Source organism: Colossoma macropomum, unplaced genomic scaffold (assembly GCF_904425465.1).
Source record: "Colossoma macropomum unplaced genomic scaffold, Colossoma_macropomum, whole genome shotgun sequence".
Lineage (NCBI taxonomy): Eukaryota > Metazoa > Chordata > Actinopteri > Characiformes > Serrasalmidae > Colossoma > Colossoma macropomum.
The window spans coordinates 10,367,587-10,385,067 of NW_023494802.1; the positions used below are offsets into that span (position 1 = coordinate 10,367,587).

A 17,481-nucleotide genomic window follows, 5' to 3' on the forward strand; every position below is an offset into this window, starting at 1 on the left:
CGCGCTCCTCGACAGCAGTGCATGCACAGGATCTCCCAGTTTCCGAGAGCGAGCTGCTCCAGTAGTGGTGGTGTCGAGTCGCAGGGAAGGCTCAGTGGTCAGCTTTCAACACATCTTCTTCTTTAGCAACTCTCCCTCACGCATACACACACACACTCAGTCGGGTCGGATTTATCCTAATAAAATTATCTGTATGATTGGGAGACACAAACGCGCAGTATGGTCCGGGAAACCAGACACTTATGGGTGGGGAATTTACCTGAAAATGTACGAGAGGAAAAAATTATCGAGCACTTCAAACGGTGAGTTATTTATTTATTTTTTTTTGCACTTATTTCTGCAAATCTGAGACCGTACTGGCTATGTGTGCTTCAGTCGTAGGGTAACGTTAATACTAAAAAACAACAGCTTCACGGCGCTTCAACGGCAGAAATCTGTTATGCAACTCCGTATACTACTACATTAGGTCCAGTTTATGAAGCTCATTCTTGCTGGCTGGCTGTGGTTAGCTTTTGAGAAACCGTCTGCTAGCAGGCTAATTAGCATGCTCGGTTCATGACTGAAATAAACACGTTTTCAGGCAGCGAAAAATGTCAGCAGCGCTGCTAGCAAGATCGCCATGTCTGAGTGTGACTAGCCAGCCAGCCAGCCAGCCTGTACAGAAACCAGTAACACTGGCTAAAAACATTTTCAGTTTAGCCGCCAAGCTAACAAGCACCTTTTATTTCTTTAACGACAGAAGCCTGTAATAACAAGAGTGTAGATGGCCCGCGTAACCCGTTTAACGTGTTTTTGTGCCTCCCATATGTCAAATTTCATATGTCAAATCGGGCAAGTCAGCAATGCCTAATGCAGCAGTAACAACAGGCATGTTTAGCTAACGTTAGCTAGCTCTCATGCTTCAGCTGTGGCAGCATGGAGACAGTTTACGTGGGTTAGCTAGTCATAACGGGGTCACTACGATGTTGTTGAAAACGGTTTTAATGCCTGCTGGTCTGCTAAACAGAAACTGCGGAAATAATATGGGTTAATCTGCCTAATAGTGAAGAGATGGCTAGCTGGATAGCTAATCTAGTTGCAGCAACGTCGTGGCTGTAAACTGTAGGGTTGGTAGATTTTAACCTCACAGTTACTTTAACTGAGTACAGCGTTCAATCCAACACAAGTCCAGTACATGTAAATGTAGCCAAACTGTCTTAATGGTCATTATGAAGAACAGGTTTATGATATGCAGCTACATGTTAAAATACTGTGTTTCATCTTGACAGCTGTTAGATTCCCAAGAATGTATGGTGCACCCCATCTTCTTAGGTTTTATACTTATATTTAAGGTTTTAGGGTGACTGCACCTCTACCAGAGTCGAGAGAACTCAGTACCTCTTGAGCATTAGTAGTTTTCAGAAAGGCAGATTTTGCAAATTAAGATGAATATAAACAATGTATCCAGACTGACTTAAATGTCCTGGTCCACAGTGTTATTCACATTCAGACAACTGTATGAACATAATATTGTGGCACAGTGAGCCCACAAGAAGAAACAAAACAATTCAGTAATTACACAACATTGATCTCTGATGATGTTTAAGAACATAATGTTGCATTTGTGCACAGTCACAGACATTCTGGTGCAGCTATGGCTCTGTCCTGCACATGCATTTAAACTGCGAATTCTAATGATTTTTCAAAGTTTATGCATAATTAAGTCATTAAGATGTAAACAAAGCCATTCAGAGTGGTTTGATGTGAAATGCTCCATTCTTGAGAAAATTACAGTCAGAATTGTTCACAGTGGTGGTGAATGGAGACAGACATCTGAAGCATTTAGTAACATGAAATGGTTACGAATGCATTGCCTGCGGCCTGAGATATTATTTTACAATATATTTAAGAAAAAGTTTTGGCCTAAAATGCTTATTTATTATCCATTCATAGTGGATAGGTATGTGTAGGGTATCACAGGACAAAATAGTACCCAAAGACAGCTTATTTTTTAGATTCACTCCTATTTAACTATTATTAATATTACTTATAAACCTCAGAAGACACATGTAGGTACACTAGTGACTACTATTTGCTCATCTTCTAGTTTATTCCCTTAATTTCACATGAAGTGAGAAATCGGCTGGTGACTGGGTATTGTCTAATGTAAGCAAGCAAATTTAAGCCACACATTGCATTCAGAGTATTGTTAATTAAATATATGCATCCAAAGCCTACAGATAGTAGAGTATGCCTGTCATTTTCACCCCACTGTGCAACCAGGCATTCTTGTATAACAGATTCATTTGAACATTGATGTGATAGCAAGGCGTTTCATTTAAAAAGTTGTAACTCTTCTCCACATTCCTAAGTGAAGGGCTCTCTCCATGAAATACACTATATGTACAAAAGTATTCAGACATCTCCTCTGATTAGTCATATCAGCTACTTTAAGGTGCCCCCATTGCTGACACAGCCATTCAATTGTGTGCACACAGCTTGTGTAATCTCCAGAAAAAGGCATTGCCAATAGAATGAGATTCCTGGAAAAGCTGCATGTGAGGCTAAGGTCACAATGCCCAATGCTAAGTGTCAGCTAGAGAGGTATAAAGCCCCCAGCATTGGCCTACGGAGCAGTGGACCTACCTTCTCTGGAATGATGGAGCTCCAGTTGGAGCGGCGTTTGTGATCCAGAGCTAATTATGCAACATCAGTACCTGACCTCAGTAATGCTCTTGTAAATTAATGCAATCAGATCCTCCCAGCAATGTTCCAACATTTAGTGTAAAGCCTTCTCAGGAAAGTAGAGGCTGTTACTGCAGCAAAAAGGGGCAGATTCCCTATTAATACCCTTAATTTTAGAAGAAACATTCAGTGAGCAGGTGTTTTCAACCTTTTGGGCGTATGGTGTATAAATAGTGTCAGCATGGTATAAATATCACATCACTGGTTAGGTCCCGGAAGCGAAAGGGATAACCTTATGCAAATTGGTGAATCTCGGTTTGAAAGTCTGCTGGTTCCTCGATCTCGCTCTGGGACGTTCAAAATGTTTATGCTTTCTTTTTCTTTCTCTTAATATCCGCAAACACAGACACACAGAGAGTACTCGAGTCATAAATGTCTGCATTTATAGAGCATTATTTTAGCCCAAATCTTGAAATTCTCAAAAAAAGAGTTTGTGTAGTTCTATAACTGTATGTGAGGCAGTTTGAAAAACCATACGCCTGCTGCACATCGTCCAGTTTCCTGTTTTGTGGCTTTTAGGCTGATGATCAGTGTGTAGCATCAACTATCCTATGTGACTGCATATCATAGTACTATCAGTCACTGTCTCTCCTTCCTGAGAGAGCTTTTCCCTGTTTGTTTGCAGATGTATCATGCTTTAAATGCCTGCAGGCAGCTACAGCTGTGTGAAACATGAAGGATGAAAATGTGAACTTAAACAAACTGAACAGAGAGTAGCTTAATCCTAAAATGACACTGTCTCATAGATGTGCTAAAAGGACAATTATTATTATCACCTAGGGATGCACCGATCATGAATTTTTATGGGGGATACCCCATTTATTTACAGCCAGGTTGGCTGATTTTAATTAGCCTTAGCTCACACTGTGTGGGATAAATGAACACATGAAGCACACTGGCACTTCCAGTAGTTTTATTAGCCAAACTTGCAATATAAACTACATTATTTGCTCTTGTCACAGGCCAAACTGGCATTTCTGTTTTCCCATTTTAATTCATTTGTCTGTTGCTCAAATAACTTGAATCAAATGAAGTTCTACATCAAAAGTAAGAGGCAATTGGCTATTTAGCACAATGAGTCATGCATAAATGCGCTACAGCAGTTTGGTACAGGTACAGCAGCATTCAAATACAGCGCGAGTGCACTTACCTGCTTCCCATTATTTACGTCATAAATAAATGGCCAATTACAAAACACACACGTGCACACCTCAAATAGTACTCCATCCTGAACTACAAGCCTAGTAAAACGCATCAAACAGTAGGATTGTTCTCACACCCAGTGTTGTGATTTAAATGTGCGAGGTGGTGTTGGCTACTGTCACAACAAACAGTTAATAACTTTCATAATAACTTAGAAATAAAATGAACAAAAGTGTTCTGTTGAGGTTAATGCTGACTATTTCTCAGCCGTTCGGTGCACAAAAAAATGTGCTTCCAGTTCCGATAAATGTAGCTGTTAGTATTTCTTTTCTTTTGATTTTACACCACAGTGAATGTTGCTTTTGAAATGTTGTATTTTGCTACTTTCATAAAGGAAAGGTTTGTTTGTTTTCTGTTTACACATCCAAAAAAGGTCTGTACTTGCGTTACATCCAGTCAGAGACACGCTATTTTAGTAATAATGATTGCCAATATTGGCCAATATTCTGATAAAAATGAACAAACTGTACATTGTGCAGCCCTACATTTCACTCACCTGTTCATCCTCTTTCACTTTCCTACATTGCTTTAGAAACTAAGTACAGTCAAATGTTTTTTTTCGTGATAAACATTTTGTGTCATTATGCACAGTGACAGATCAGAGTGACTTGAATCATTCTTTTTTGGACTCTTGAAGTCATCAAGAGCAACTTCACATTTTCGCTGCAGACTGGTAGCAGAAGCAGGGACGTTTTTGATGTCTTAGCTTTGCCCAGTTTCCAGATGGGTCATTTTTGCTTACCAGCCCTGATTTTTGTCACAGTAGATGAGCATCATTGAGAATGAAAATTGTTTTTCATGTCAGCTAACATATTTCATGAGTGCGCAGTATGTATGGAAACATGAATAAGCAGGCAGTATTTTCTAAAACAGCAGTGAGGATCACTGAGTAAATAATAACTTACAAAGCTGTGAGCGCTAAGTAAGTTAGTCAGATCTTCATAAATGTATGATTAGTACGTAGCTCTACCCAGTTATTTCAGGAGTATCTTTGAAATGTGTAATTCAAAAAGATTTTTAAGGTTTTAAAAATATTCTATTAGTAACTCAATTTGTAAATTCAATTTGTAACCAGGACCTGATTGACAACTACACTGTTTCTCAGAACTCACTGTGTGGCGGTCAGTTTTGCATGTCAGGAAGAGGCTTTAGCCAGAAGTCCTAATCATGAATACCTAAACAATAAACATACTGTGTGCACGTTACATTAAGTACCTCCACATGTATATTTTACATCTTATCTACCAAACAACTAGCAGTCTCAGGACAAACACCCCCTCAATTGAAAGACAGACCATTTTATATGAACACAATCAACCATTTGTATTGGTTGTATTTTGATAGTTGATTATTCATGTGAATTAATCAACTAGTGATCAGCTAATCAGCTTAAATGTGGCCTGAAAATGTTAAGAGCTGTAATAACAATATGTCTGGCATTGTTCTTATAAAGTAAGGGAGGCACTTTTCACCAAGAGTTAAATTGCCACCACATAAAAAGTACGCTCACATAGGTACATCGCTGTTGGTGAGTTGCTGCCCTTTTTAAGTCGTTGGACGTCGCTTTGAAAATGTAAATGAAAAATCGGAAATCTTTGTTTACAGTTTTTATTTTCTACATGATATGGCAAATAAGCCCACTGATATTACGATTTATAAAACTTTTATTAGAGAAATAAAAACTGTTATAAACAGATATACAGCATTTTGGATGTAAACTTTTCATTTATAGTTTTGATAAATAACTAACAAATTAATATTTTAGCACTCAGTAACAGCAGCCAGTATTTTAGGCCAATGTGTAATATTTAATGAGCTTTAATAAAAATTTGAAATACTTTTGTACGTGTTTTCATAAAATATCAAAACCCTGAACCCAAGAGTTTCTCACTTTATTCATCTTTAATCTTTATCTCATGTGGGCTTTTTTATTGACAAACATTTGACTCTCTGGTATCACTTGGAAACATAGATGAAAGGCAAATTTTGCCATAAACTGTATCTATAACAGAAATCATGAAAGATTGGTGTGACAAAGCAGTGCTAGGTTCAGTGTAATATGTATATGCTTATGTCTTTTTGCTTTTCTTTTAATAGATATGGACGTGTGGAGAGTGTTAAGGTCCTTCCAAAGCGTGGATCAGAGGGTGGAGTTGCAGCCTTTGTGGACTTTGTGGACATTAAGAGTGCTCAGAAGGCTCACAATTCTATCAACAAGATGGGGGACAGGGACCTGCGGACCGATTACAATGAGCCAGGGACTATCCCGACGGCTGCTCGAGGCCTGGACGATAGCCTGTCCATAGCCACTCGTGGGCGGGACGTTTCGGGGTTCACAAGGGGGGCGGGGGCCCCAGTGTATGGGACCCCTGCATCGCTCCACAGCAGAGAGGGACGCTATGAACGCAGACTAGACGGGTAAGTGGACATAGTTTCTCTGAAGGCTAGGGGACCGTTTGTTTCTTGTAACTCATCTCTCCCTTCCAAGCATTTTTTCACATTGATATTAATTAAAATACAGGGCCCAGAAATTAAATTAATATTCTGGAGAGAATACATGTAGCAATCACTGATGACTGTAGAGCTTTAATGCTCATAGACATTTGTAGGCAGCTTGTAGCCCTTTAAGCATGTTAAACATGCTTACTAATGCATACTAAGTATGTGGTGTTTAGTGTACCTCTCAAAAAGGATTCTCTCCGAATCATAAGCCTCTCAGTTGGATATCACAGTGAAGAGAATCAAGGGCATGTTTCGGATATCGTAATATCCCGGGATTTCTGGAAGCGAGGGGAGAGTCCACTTTGTCTTGCCCTTACCTGGGATTGCCCTGATCTGGAGTACAGTACTGCCCATGGTGGATTAATGTCTTACTATTTTTGTTTTTTTACTGTATCACGATTATTGTGGTGTTCAGTTATGACATGTTAATTGGTAATTGGATTAAAGGGAAAAAAAAGAAAAAAATGGGTAAGCGATTTCCTTTTCTCTGGACTCTCTGGATGGTATTCACTGGATGGTTATTCACAATGGATTAATGCTGACAAGCACAAGGATATTCTATCGCTGCAGAGGTATTGTTTTTTTTTTCCTTTGGAGTCGTGTGTGGTATTAGATTTCTGCCTTTAATTACTTGGGAGACTTCTGCCATTGATCATCATGGCAGAAACTGACAGAAACAGTGAGCAAACCTCTTTATTTCCTCATTATTTATTTTTAGACCATTTTCATTTTATTTCTGCTTTGTTATTTTTTGCTGATAATCTTCAAAGAATGAAGGAGTATTGGATTTAAAGGAGAGTACAGCCCAATCAACAGAAGATGGAGAATAAAGCATTTTTGGATCAAATTTGAAGATGAAGGTGTGGTTCTGCACTGGGGCTGAAGATAACAGTTTTCACCTCGGATATCAGACACTGGATTACCAATCTCGTTCTGGATCTAGAGCAACACATGACTTTGGATACAGTGCTCACAGGAACAGAAATCTAACAAACCAAGGATGCTTTCCTGCATCACCCAGTGGACTGGTCCTTCTGGCAGTGGATTATATTTACATATATGCAAGCTACTAGCGGGAAATTACCGTGGGATTAGCAAATCCAACTGCCATCTTTTCAGAAATGGACTTGGATTATTACACTTTTTGAGACACTTTTGCTATGCTGGCTCTCAGAGGATTTCTGGAAAGTGGACCTTTGTTTCCAGCTTTTGGATTTACTTACTGGAGTGAGAAATCAAATGACTTTGGTGTTTTTTTTACTATCACTATTTTTTGGACTTCGACATCTTGAAGAAAGAGTTGAAAATTTGATCTCCTGGAGTGCAAAAAGAACATTTTTTGTTGAAATACCACAGTCTCAGCCTTAGTTTCAGTTTAGTTTCTCAGAGTTGAAGAATCAGAATTTTCACCAATGTCAGTATTTTTTTCCAGAGCCAAAGTGGATTTATTATTTTTTGGACTTTCACTGGACTTAATGTGGACATATACCTCATACTTTTTTGCCTGCATATGTCTTTCCTAACCGTGACTATATTTTTGGAGTATGTCTGGATCCGCTACTAAGCCAGCCCCAAGAATTGGATTACTCCTTCAGTTTTTTTTCTACCATTTTTAAAAACATTCTACATTTTTAATCTTTTTTTTTGCTCACAAAGTTCTGTCTCCCTAAATTGTATTTGGAATTGTAGGTCGGGTTACCGCTGTCTGAAAAGGTTGGTATGTTCTGCCCTGTGTATATTAGCCGTTCTCTAACCCCTAGTTTGATCCCCCTGTCTTTCTTTCCATCTCCCACTAACGATTATAGCTGTTAAAACAGGCTGTTTTGATAGCTAATGGCAACTCACTTTGCTGTCCTTTTCCTTACTCTCACTCTGTCACACTCCCTGGCTCTTTGCCTTTCCGCTCTCCCCTTCGCAAATCTTCAGATACATGCATACCAAGAAAAAGAAGTTAATGTTCAAATGTTCAGCTTGTTAAATGGTTAGCTTGAATAAGGTTATTACACATTAAACATATGTATATGAACGGAGAAGAAGGGCAAATGAGCTGTGGAGTGTTAATTGGTGCAATGTGTCACCTATGTTTGTGAGTTTGTGCTTTTTTTTTAATTACAAGAGTGGACTTTGTTCTCCAAGGGCTGCTCACAGACAAGTTACACAGTGAGGTCAAATGTCATGTCCAAATCAATTAAATGTTTGAGGCAAGCGACTTTAAGAATCAGTTTACAGTACGATTTTAAGCATTTACTGTTTATAGGTGTAATAAGTCTTTATTCAAACTGAACAGTTCACTCCACACGTGTACACCTTTGTGTACAGAAACAATACTTACAAATGTTCCGCAAAGCAGATTACACGTAGCATGCAAGAGCTCAAACTTAGGATTGTTTTTCTTTTCCAAAATTCACATCTTAAGCTGACAGGTTGCCTGTTTTTCAGACTGCAACATAATTGAAAGCATGTCTTCTGCATGCATGTTTAACTAAAAGCTGTTATGCTTGCCACAAAGACTCTAAAGCACAGCTTCCATTGCTTAGTAGAGCAACAAACTAGGGCTGTTTTTAAAAATTATTTATGTTAACTTGGTATTGGGCTGTTAAAATATTAAAATCTCAGGAAATTGTAAGTTTTTGAATGTTTATAAACATTTGAGATGTAATTATCATTGGATGCATTGAGTCTAGCATTTTCTGAAGAATAAAATTACTGAGATTAATTTCTTTTCCAAGCTTTTTTAAAAGTAAATTACGTACATTTTTTCAAAATGTAGGAAATATCTTGTATACTGTACGGTTGCAAATGCAGTAAATTAATAAAATATAGACATTTTGTAGTAGCCCAGTGTTGCTAAATGTTCTGCTCTTCTGGAGTACTGGTTTGAAATACTGGTTTGAAATATTAGTCAAATCTAAATATCTGTCCAGTGTACATATTTGTAGATACTGGTATGATTCCGATATCATTGTGCATCACTACAGTTCACAGGAGTAAAATGTCCTGAAACTGGATGCAGTTCTTACTAGTCTGTGAAAAGTTCATAAACTTAATATATTTTTCTAGATATCCAGAACAAAACAAATAAGAATATATAGAAATTATAGTGCATAAAATATACAGGAGAGTTACACCAGTTGTTCAGAATTTCTGTTTAATGGTTCAGTGGTTAAGATGTAAGCAAAGTCATTCAGAGCGGTTAAATGTGAAATGCTCTGTTCTAGAGACAGAGTTAGAATTGTTTACTGCAGTGGTGATGGGAACCAGACATTTGAAGCATTTAATGGCTCTTAAAAGTACCTCATAGAAAATTATTACATGAAATGGTCATGAATACATTGCCTGATGAATGAGACTTTAAGTTAAATTCATAGCAGAGATGTACATGAGGCAAAAATAATACCCAAAGTTTTTTTTTGATTTGTCACTAACATATTATTATCAACATTATACAAAACTCAGAAGACATGTAGGTTCAGTGATCATTTTGTATAGTGAATAAAATGCTTATTTTTGCATTGTAGACATTGCAACCCCTTGTTCCTGTCATCACCACTGTTAATCAATGAGTTTCTCTACAACCATTTCAGATCAAACCACTCTAAATGACTTTGTTTACATCTCAGTGATTGAATTATATGTCAGAAATGGAATTACTAAAACTTTGGATGTGATATTAAATGACCTTTACCACTTCATTATACAGAATGAGAGAGCCATGTACCTCTATCTCTCTCTTAAAGCTATTTTAGCTCTAAATATCCAGTAAACAAGGCAATGTAACCAAGGTCATATTATCATAAAGCTCCAGAACAATTATTGCACTAAAATACAGAAACATTACCTTTACAAGTACATTGTTATAAGACAGTTCAAAGATGAAACAGTTTCTCAATCTGATCTGGTTCTAGGTTATATAAAATCAGCACAAGCAAATCATTGTAATGTTGTGCATCTAGAGCTTATAGCTTATAATGATCCTTTATAATGCCAGGAGTGTACCATTCAAAAAATATTACTAATTTGGTAATGAATAAAAGTGAGTAGAAACCAGTTGATAGTGTGCAAATCTTACTACACTGTCGGTTCCTTTTTAGTTTTCAGTCATTGTTGGCAACATTAATGTTTCTTTTTTTTTTCGGAACCGTTTTTCGGTTTAAAAACATTCCCGCCATTTTCCACCAATTCATTCTGTTCCACAGTTCTCAAATCTTCTCCAGTATCTACCTCCAGCAAAATCTTCAATTTAGCCATGCACCGTGTGCTTGGCTCTGTTTTTATGATTATAGATTATAGATGTTTAATTCTTGCTTGCAGAACTGACAATTACACACGAAATTGCCTAGCAGAGCTAATTGTTATTTCCTTCAATGCACAGTCCTAGTCACCTCAAGCCAGTGTTGAAACAAAGCCGTAATGCATTTGCCAACATTTTTATGGCTTAAACTGTCAAAACATTTTTAACAGACATTCAGGAGCACTGAACTATGGACTCTGCTCTTTTCCCGTGTATATACATTTTTATGTTGATCTGATACACCCCAGTTTAGCTTACTTGGGGGAAGACATTATCATATAAATGCCTAAATCATAAACAATCTGATCAATGATTATTTTTAAAATAGCATAATATCAGCCATATAATATATCCACAAATGTAGAAATTATTTAGCTTTATATTATGTGTATAGCTCTAGGACCAAGCATCACTAATGAGCTCAAACTAATGATGTCAGTGATGCTACTGCTATATATATATATAGCTGTATGGATGCATTTAGTTTACATGGTTGTAAACAGTGCACTTATATTGAATTCTAAAATATTACAGTGACATGGTTTGGTGTAACTTGGAATGTGACCCACCGCAGAATGCATGACCGTAGTTATGCATAGCCTGATGTCTCACTTTTTTTCCAGTTGTATAGAATTTGGCTGTAGAGAAAGAAAAAACTGTAATAGGTTATTTTTTTCATACTATCTTTCAGTTACTCACCTTTGTGAGCCCAGAGTGTTATAGTTCCAATAAAAACCTTGTCATTTAAAACTTGCAGCGTATATTTAGATTTATTCACGTCAAAAACGCATGCCACCTGACACTCATTAAGGCACACATAGCAAAATAACTCTCCTTTCATTCTCTCCATGTTCCCCTTCCATCCTCCATCCTTCTCCATGTCTCCTAGGGCTTCAGAAAGTCGGGAACGCGCTTACGATCACAGTGCCTATGGACACCATGAACGTGGCAGCAGCAGTAGTTTTGAACGCCAGCGTCACTATGACACAGACTATTACCGTGACCCGCGGGACCGAGCGCTCAGCGGAGGTGGTGGAAGCACTAGCTCTTCTAGTGCGAGTGCTGGAGGAGCTTCTTTAGGGGTCACTGGAGGGGTTGGAGGGACAGGATCTAGCAGCAGTGCTGCTGGAGGGAGCAGTGGAGGCACTGCTGGAGTAGGAAGTGGAGGATCCACATCAGGTGCAGTTAGCTTTTACGGATCCCGGAGTCGGAGCCCCAGTCGCTTTGAGACTACAGAGACTCGATATGAGGCCCGTGCACGTGACGCCTTTACACTGGCCAGCGTGGTGCACCGGGATCTGTACCGCGAGGAGAGAGGCCGACGAGGAGACAGGACTTACCGCCACAGTCGCAGCCGCTCTCCACACTCCTCGCAGTCACACAACGTTTCCCCACAGAGGCTGGCAAGCCAGGCAGCAAGACCCCCACATTCCCCCAGCGGCTCTGGCTCCCGCAGCCGCTCTTCCAGCTCAGACTCAGTCAGCAGCACCACCAGCAGCAGCAGTGGCAGGTCAGTGGCAGGTCATGCAGAAAATGTGATGTGTGTCTGATTAACCCTGGTTTTAGTTATATTTTAGGGCTGTCATGATTACAATTAAGAAGTAATGAAAGAAATAATTGAAAGAAATATTTTCCCTTGATGACTCAGCAAGGGTTGATTGGCAGTTTGCATTTCTTCAGCAGGTAATTAAATTCCTCCTACTGGTCTCTCTGACAGTGAGAAGCCCAGCCATATACAGTCGTATATATATACAGTAGTTTGAGTGAATATATATATATATATATATATACAGTCGTATATATATACAGTAGTTTGAAGTGAAAATAAGTCAACATAAGTTTACATAAAATAAAACAAGTATGCCATTTTCTGGATAGTGTACAATTTCTGTTTATTTAACATATTATAAACATATTGGAAAAAGTAAAACTAAATAAAAATACGCCATAATGTTTACCCAGGCCACATTTAATGTTTTATTTTTTATTTTTCCAATATACCAATTTTGTCAAAAAACACTAATTGTGCATTACAATGTGCAGAAGTGTGTTCTTTGTAGAGAATATGTACACAATCTTTTGAATATGGATGTATACATTGTTCCTTTAAATTCTCTGTTATTTCTTTTCCCACATTTCCAATTATTATTTTTAAATTTCTTTAAAAGATCATGCATTGTTTATTACTGTTCAGTTAATTTCATGTTTATTGTTTGGCCTTTACCTCCCCGACCCTGAGGGAGAAGCGGCTTAGAAGATGTGTGTGTGTGTGTGTGTTTGGCCTTTTTTTTTAACTCAATAGTAACCACCCTTTTAAATCTCTTTTTTTAATTTAGGATTAGAGTTGATACAGTGTGGACTGCTCATTTGCTCAGTTCTAGTTTATTCATTTATTTATTTTTTCAAAATCGAATTTGGTCATGAATGAATGAAGAATTTACAGTTTTGTGCTACTTTCTGCTCTTGTAGTTTGTCTTTCAAAGATACACTAACTAAAGCCCAAGGAAACCTAAATCTGTTTCCTTTCTAAGTAGGTTAATCTTGCTCTTGTGGGCACACAGTAGGCATGTACAAAGTATGTCCTGCAGATAACTTAGTTGATGTATTTTGCCACCATTCTTCTCTCACAATTTGAAATGGGCTAATGTGGGTTGTCTTGCCCACACGTTCCCCAGTGGTTTTCATCTTTCTGTTCAAGTTGGAAAAACTTACCAAGAGAAAGATAATGACGCACAGAAGCTAACTTAGCAAGCATAACTGAGCAGGCAAGAACATCCATTTGTCTCTACTTTTGTTCAGCCACCTGCACCAGCATTGCCTGGATGCACATGCAGCAGTAAAGCGAATAAGAACTTCAGCTTCTTTAAGACATCACAATGTAAAGAACGGATAACATTTTTGTAGTGTTTTGAGTCATGGACACAGCAGGGATAGCCTACAGCACCACTGTCACTGTCCAAGGAAAGAAATGTACCCAAGACCCAAAATAATAACTTTACAGGAGAAAGCAAAGACATTCTTAATTTTTAATGTAGGTTAATGTAAAGAGATTTTATTCCAAGCAGTTTTGTGGCATTTCAACTGGTCTAAACTTAAATATGCTTAGCTGCTCGTACTGGATGCATATTGATGTTGGCCACAGTCATCGCATTTTGATGTAGGTTACTTGACCATAATCTCAGGAGAGACATTTAGACACAAAAAGACGCTGCAAAAAGTAAGAGATGACAGTATCAATTAGTTACTGTCATTTAATGTTTACAGGAGATCGAGATGATTCAGTGAAAAATGATTAAATATTAAGTAGTCTACTTTTTACTCTCTGGTGTCTGTCACCACTTTTGGGAATCTTTCAGCAGTGGTTGATTCGACAGGCTAAGATACCAACAGCAGAAACAAAACCAAATCAATCAGTACATGTTGTTTAGCTACCGATAACCTTTACAGATCATTATGGTTGCGCTTGGTTATTTACGCTTGCTATGTCCCTCACCTTTAAACCTTGGCCACATTACTTCTGTCATAGAACATCATGACTGTTTTTCAGCTTAAAATTGTAAATTTGTCAACATGTTTAACAAACACTGCATTAACGAAAAGAGCATTTGGATTTTACTTGAGTTCTGCATGTCTAATATCTAGATGGCTGCATCACTCTGCAACAGGATGGGGTAGAATCTGTTTTGATAAACCAAGAAAAGTTTGTGTGATATCAGTTCATGATGGTGTCTATATTTATGGGATTAAAGGGGAAACATAATGGAAATCATTCAGAGCGGTACAATTTGAGACTTTGCAGAGACACTTACCAATGGTAGTATGGTAGTTACCAGTGGTTGCAATGTGTACAGAACAAATATAGCCGTTTTATGATCTAAAACAACCAGTGATCCTAAAATTGTCTTCTAAGTTTGTTTATGTAATGTTGACAATGGTAAAACAGTGGTGAATCTGGAAAAAAATATTCTGGGGACTTTGTACCTTACTAAAACACCCAGTGAAACCTACCTTTGTCATTTAACTTTTTATATGTAATGTTTATAATGGTAAATAGTGGGAAATCTGAAAAAATAGGTTTTTTTCTAGGGACTGTTTTGCCTTATAACACCCTGCATGTGCCTGTCCACTGTGAATGAAATTAAAAATGTTTTAGGCACAAATATGATTTAGGCACAAAAAATCAGTGGAATTTCGGATTCACCCATGTGATTAGTCTAAATGTAGAAACCTCCATCACTTGCTTTTTGTAGATTGGATTATGTCTGCTGAGAAAAACATCTTTGCTATGGACTCAGTCTTATGTAGTTCTGCTTTCATGAAGTGTCAAAAATTTTTTAGCTGAGCAAGTTACACATATCCATAGAACCACACCTCCCCAAATGATGGCTTAAACATTTGGCAGGAAAGCTGTTTCTGTCTGTCTGGCCTTTGACAGAAGGATAGCAAAGCGCACCCTGATTATTCTGTGGGTTTTGCTCCTTAGCAGGAGTACCATCTAAATGGGTTTTTTTTTTTCTTCCATTTATCACTGATGAACTCTGGTCAGTTGCTCTAGCCAGCCATCACTAGTCATTTCCATATTTCCATGGAACAACAAGACTGCTGCTAAAATAAAAAAAGCATCAACACTGTACACTATAGATGGCACCAGGGTTGGGCAGTATATTGACAAAAAGTATACCACAGAATTTAAAAATGATGCTGGAATTTTAAAATTGTCATCATATTTCAGAAATATGCATGTCAAATTTCTATTCCCTTACCCAGACCACCAAATAAACACATTCCACCTTGTTTATATTTTATAGGGTGGTGTGGGAGGTCATCGATATAAGAGGGGAAAAATCAGTGTCAGGAAAAGCCTCCGATGAACTAAAATTGATAGCTCAGCATCAGCTAAGAACTACACTCACCGCAGAACACATTCGATTTTGGCCTTCACTCTAACGAATGTCACTCAACTTTTCGCTCTCAGATACCATTTTAGCATCAGTTACCTGGAACCAAACCTGCGCTGCAGCGTGTGGCACATTTGGCCTGCTAACTGCGCTCTTGGTAACCTTGCCACCTAAGTGCTACAGTCCCTAACACCACAGACCAGGTTTGAAATTGCCCCTTTCTGTCACTCCAACGCCAGTCACTCAGTTTTGGCTTTCTCAGACATTAGCTGTATTATCTTCACTTGTTTCAGCAGAGTATAGTTAGTCAGAATTGAACCTGCACAGTGGTGTGTGGCACTGTTTGGGACTGTAGCCTGCTTGCTAAAAATAACGTTAAGTTTGCATTTCTGTCCCCTCAACATCACTTGCATGACCTCTCTGTCTCAAATTTTAATCATTGTTATCTTAACTTGCATCGTGCTTTAGTTGGTCAGAATCAAACATGTTCTGTAGTGATCAGAGCTGTTATTGTGCTAGCCAATCTAATGCTAACAAGCTCCTCTCTGTTTAACATTTAGAAATTAATAGAAAGATGGTTTGACATTATTGAATGATTACTTAAGAATCATGCACTGCATTTACTTATTTGGTGACCATGTAAGCGAAACTAAACTTTTTGATTATTTTCGATTTGGAAATGAAGCAGGAAGAGACGGCACAAAAGTGACCCCCCACTTCTCCCTATCTCCTCGTCTCCCGTCCCCTCGTCCCCTCTCGATAATACATTATACTGCAGCATTTTTTGGAGATGGTATGTAACAAGTGGACACCATCCAACCCTAGATAGCACTGATCCAATACCAGTATTGGGCTGATAATAGCGGAAATGCTTGGATAGGACGTTGAATGAAAAGAAGAGGATAAATCGAATCAAATCCTGTAAAGACGCTAAACTGATATAGCACAAACTCGCACTAAGTGATGTGATGTTGTTAGCCGTGTATTTCTTCCTGTGGGGATGTAGAGTGTTTGAGTAGTTTGAGTACGATAGCCTACTTCTAGATGCTTGCGTTAAATTAAGTATTAGAATTAAAAATAAATTATTTTAAAGCTTTGTAGTTTTTAATGGAAAAATAGAATCAATATCAGTGTTGGAAAAGAAAAAGTGATATTGTGCCATCTCTACAATACACATGACGGTGTTGGCCATGCTTTCTGTTCAGAGTTCTTTACTGTACTGGGAAAGCACTGTAAGACTAATTATTCTTTTGTTTTAATGTGGCCTTTGTTTGCTTTTTTTAATGAGACTAGATTCATATATTTGGTGTTACTCCTCAGAAATCCATTTAGGGCTCGATCTTATGAATTAGTTAGCCAATACAAAATTTAAAATCAGCACAACAAGACACGATCCTCTCTACAGACACTGGCTGCTACAGAGATTGCTGGAAAAGTAAATTGTCTATTATAATGATTTCATTGTAACTGGTGTTAACTTTACCTTTGAAACTCTGTAGTTCTCTGGCAAATAAACTCTAGGTACGATTCTAAGGAAGCCATAAAACATGTTCATCATGTCTGGTATCTTCTCTTCTGAAAGGCATGAACAATTTCAGCATAAAATTTCTTTTGGGATTAGATTACAGATTTTCTAAAATGTCTCTGCGATGGTATCAGTAACTGATTGCTGATAATCATCATATCTGTGTGTCGTCAGCATTAGGGATGGATGGAGATCAAGAGCATACAAGACGCTGCATGAACTATGCTTGCTGCAAATGTTGATGGTTTTGCATAGAACATCTTTTGTAAACATGAGGCAAATTACAGAGGATTTAGTGCTTATTTTTTATAGTAAAGCGTTTGGGCCAGTTTAATATA

The 17,481-nt window shown here is 38.0% G+C and overlaps 1 protein-coding gene across 1 annotated transcript in view; it reads left to right on the forward strand.

Annotated features, from left to right (window-relative positions):
* The window catches only part of spen (spen family transcriptional repressor), a 35,302-nt gene continuing 17,821 nt past the window's right edge, over window positions 1-17,481 (forward strand). Inside the window, exons 1-3 of the mRNA XM_036590646.1 lie at window positions 1-302; window positions 6,025-6,345; window positions 11,610-12,230. Of these exons, the coding sequence (XP_036446539.1) occupies window positions 220-302; window positions 6,025-6,345; window positions 11,610-12,230 (1,025 nt within the window). The 5' untranslated portion in view covers window positions 1-219. The remainder of the gene's footprint in view (window positions 303-6,024; window positions 6,346-11,609; window positions 12,231-17,481) is intronic.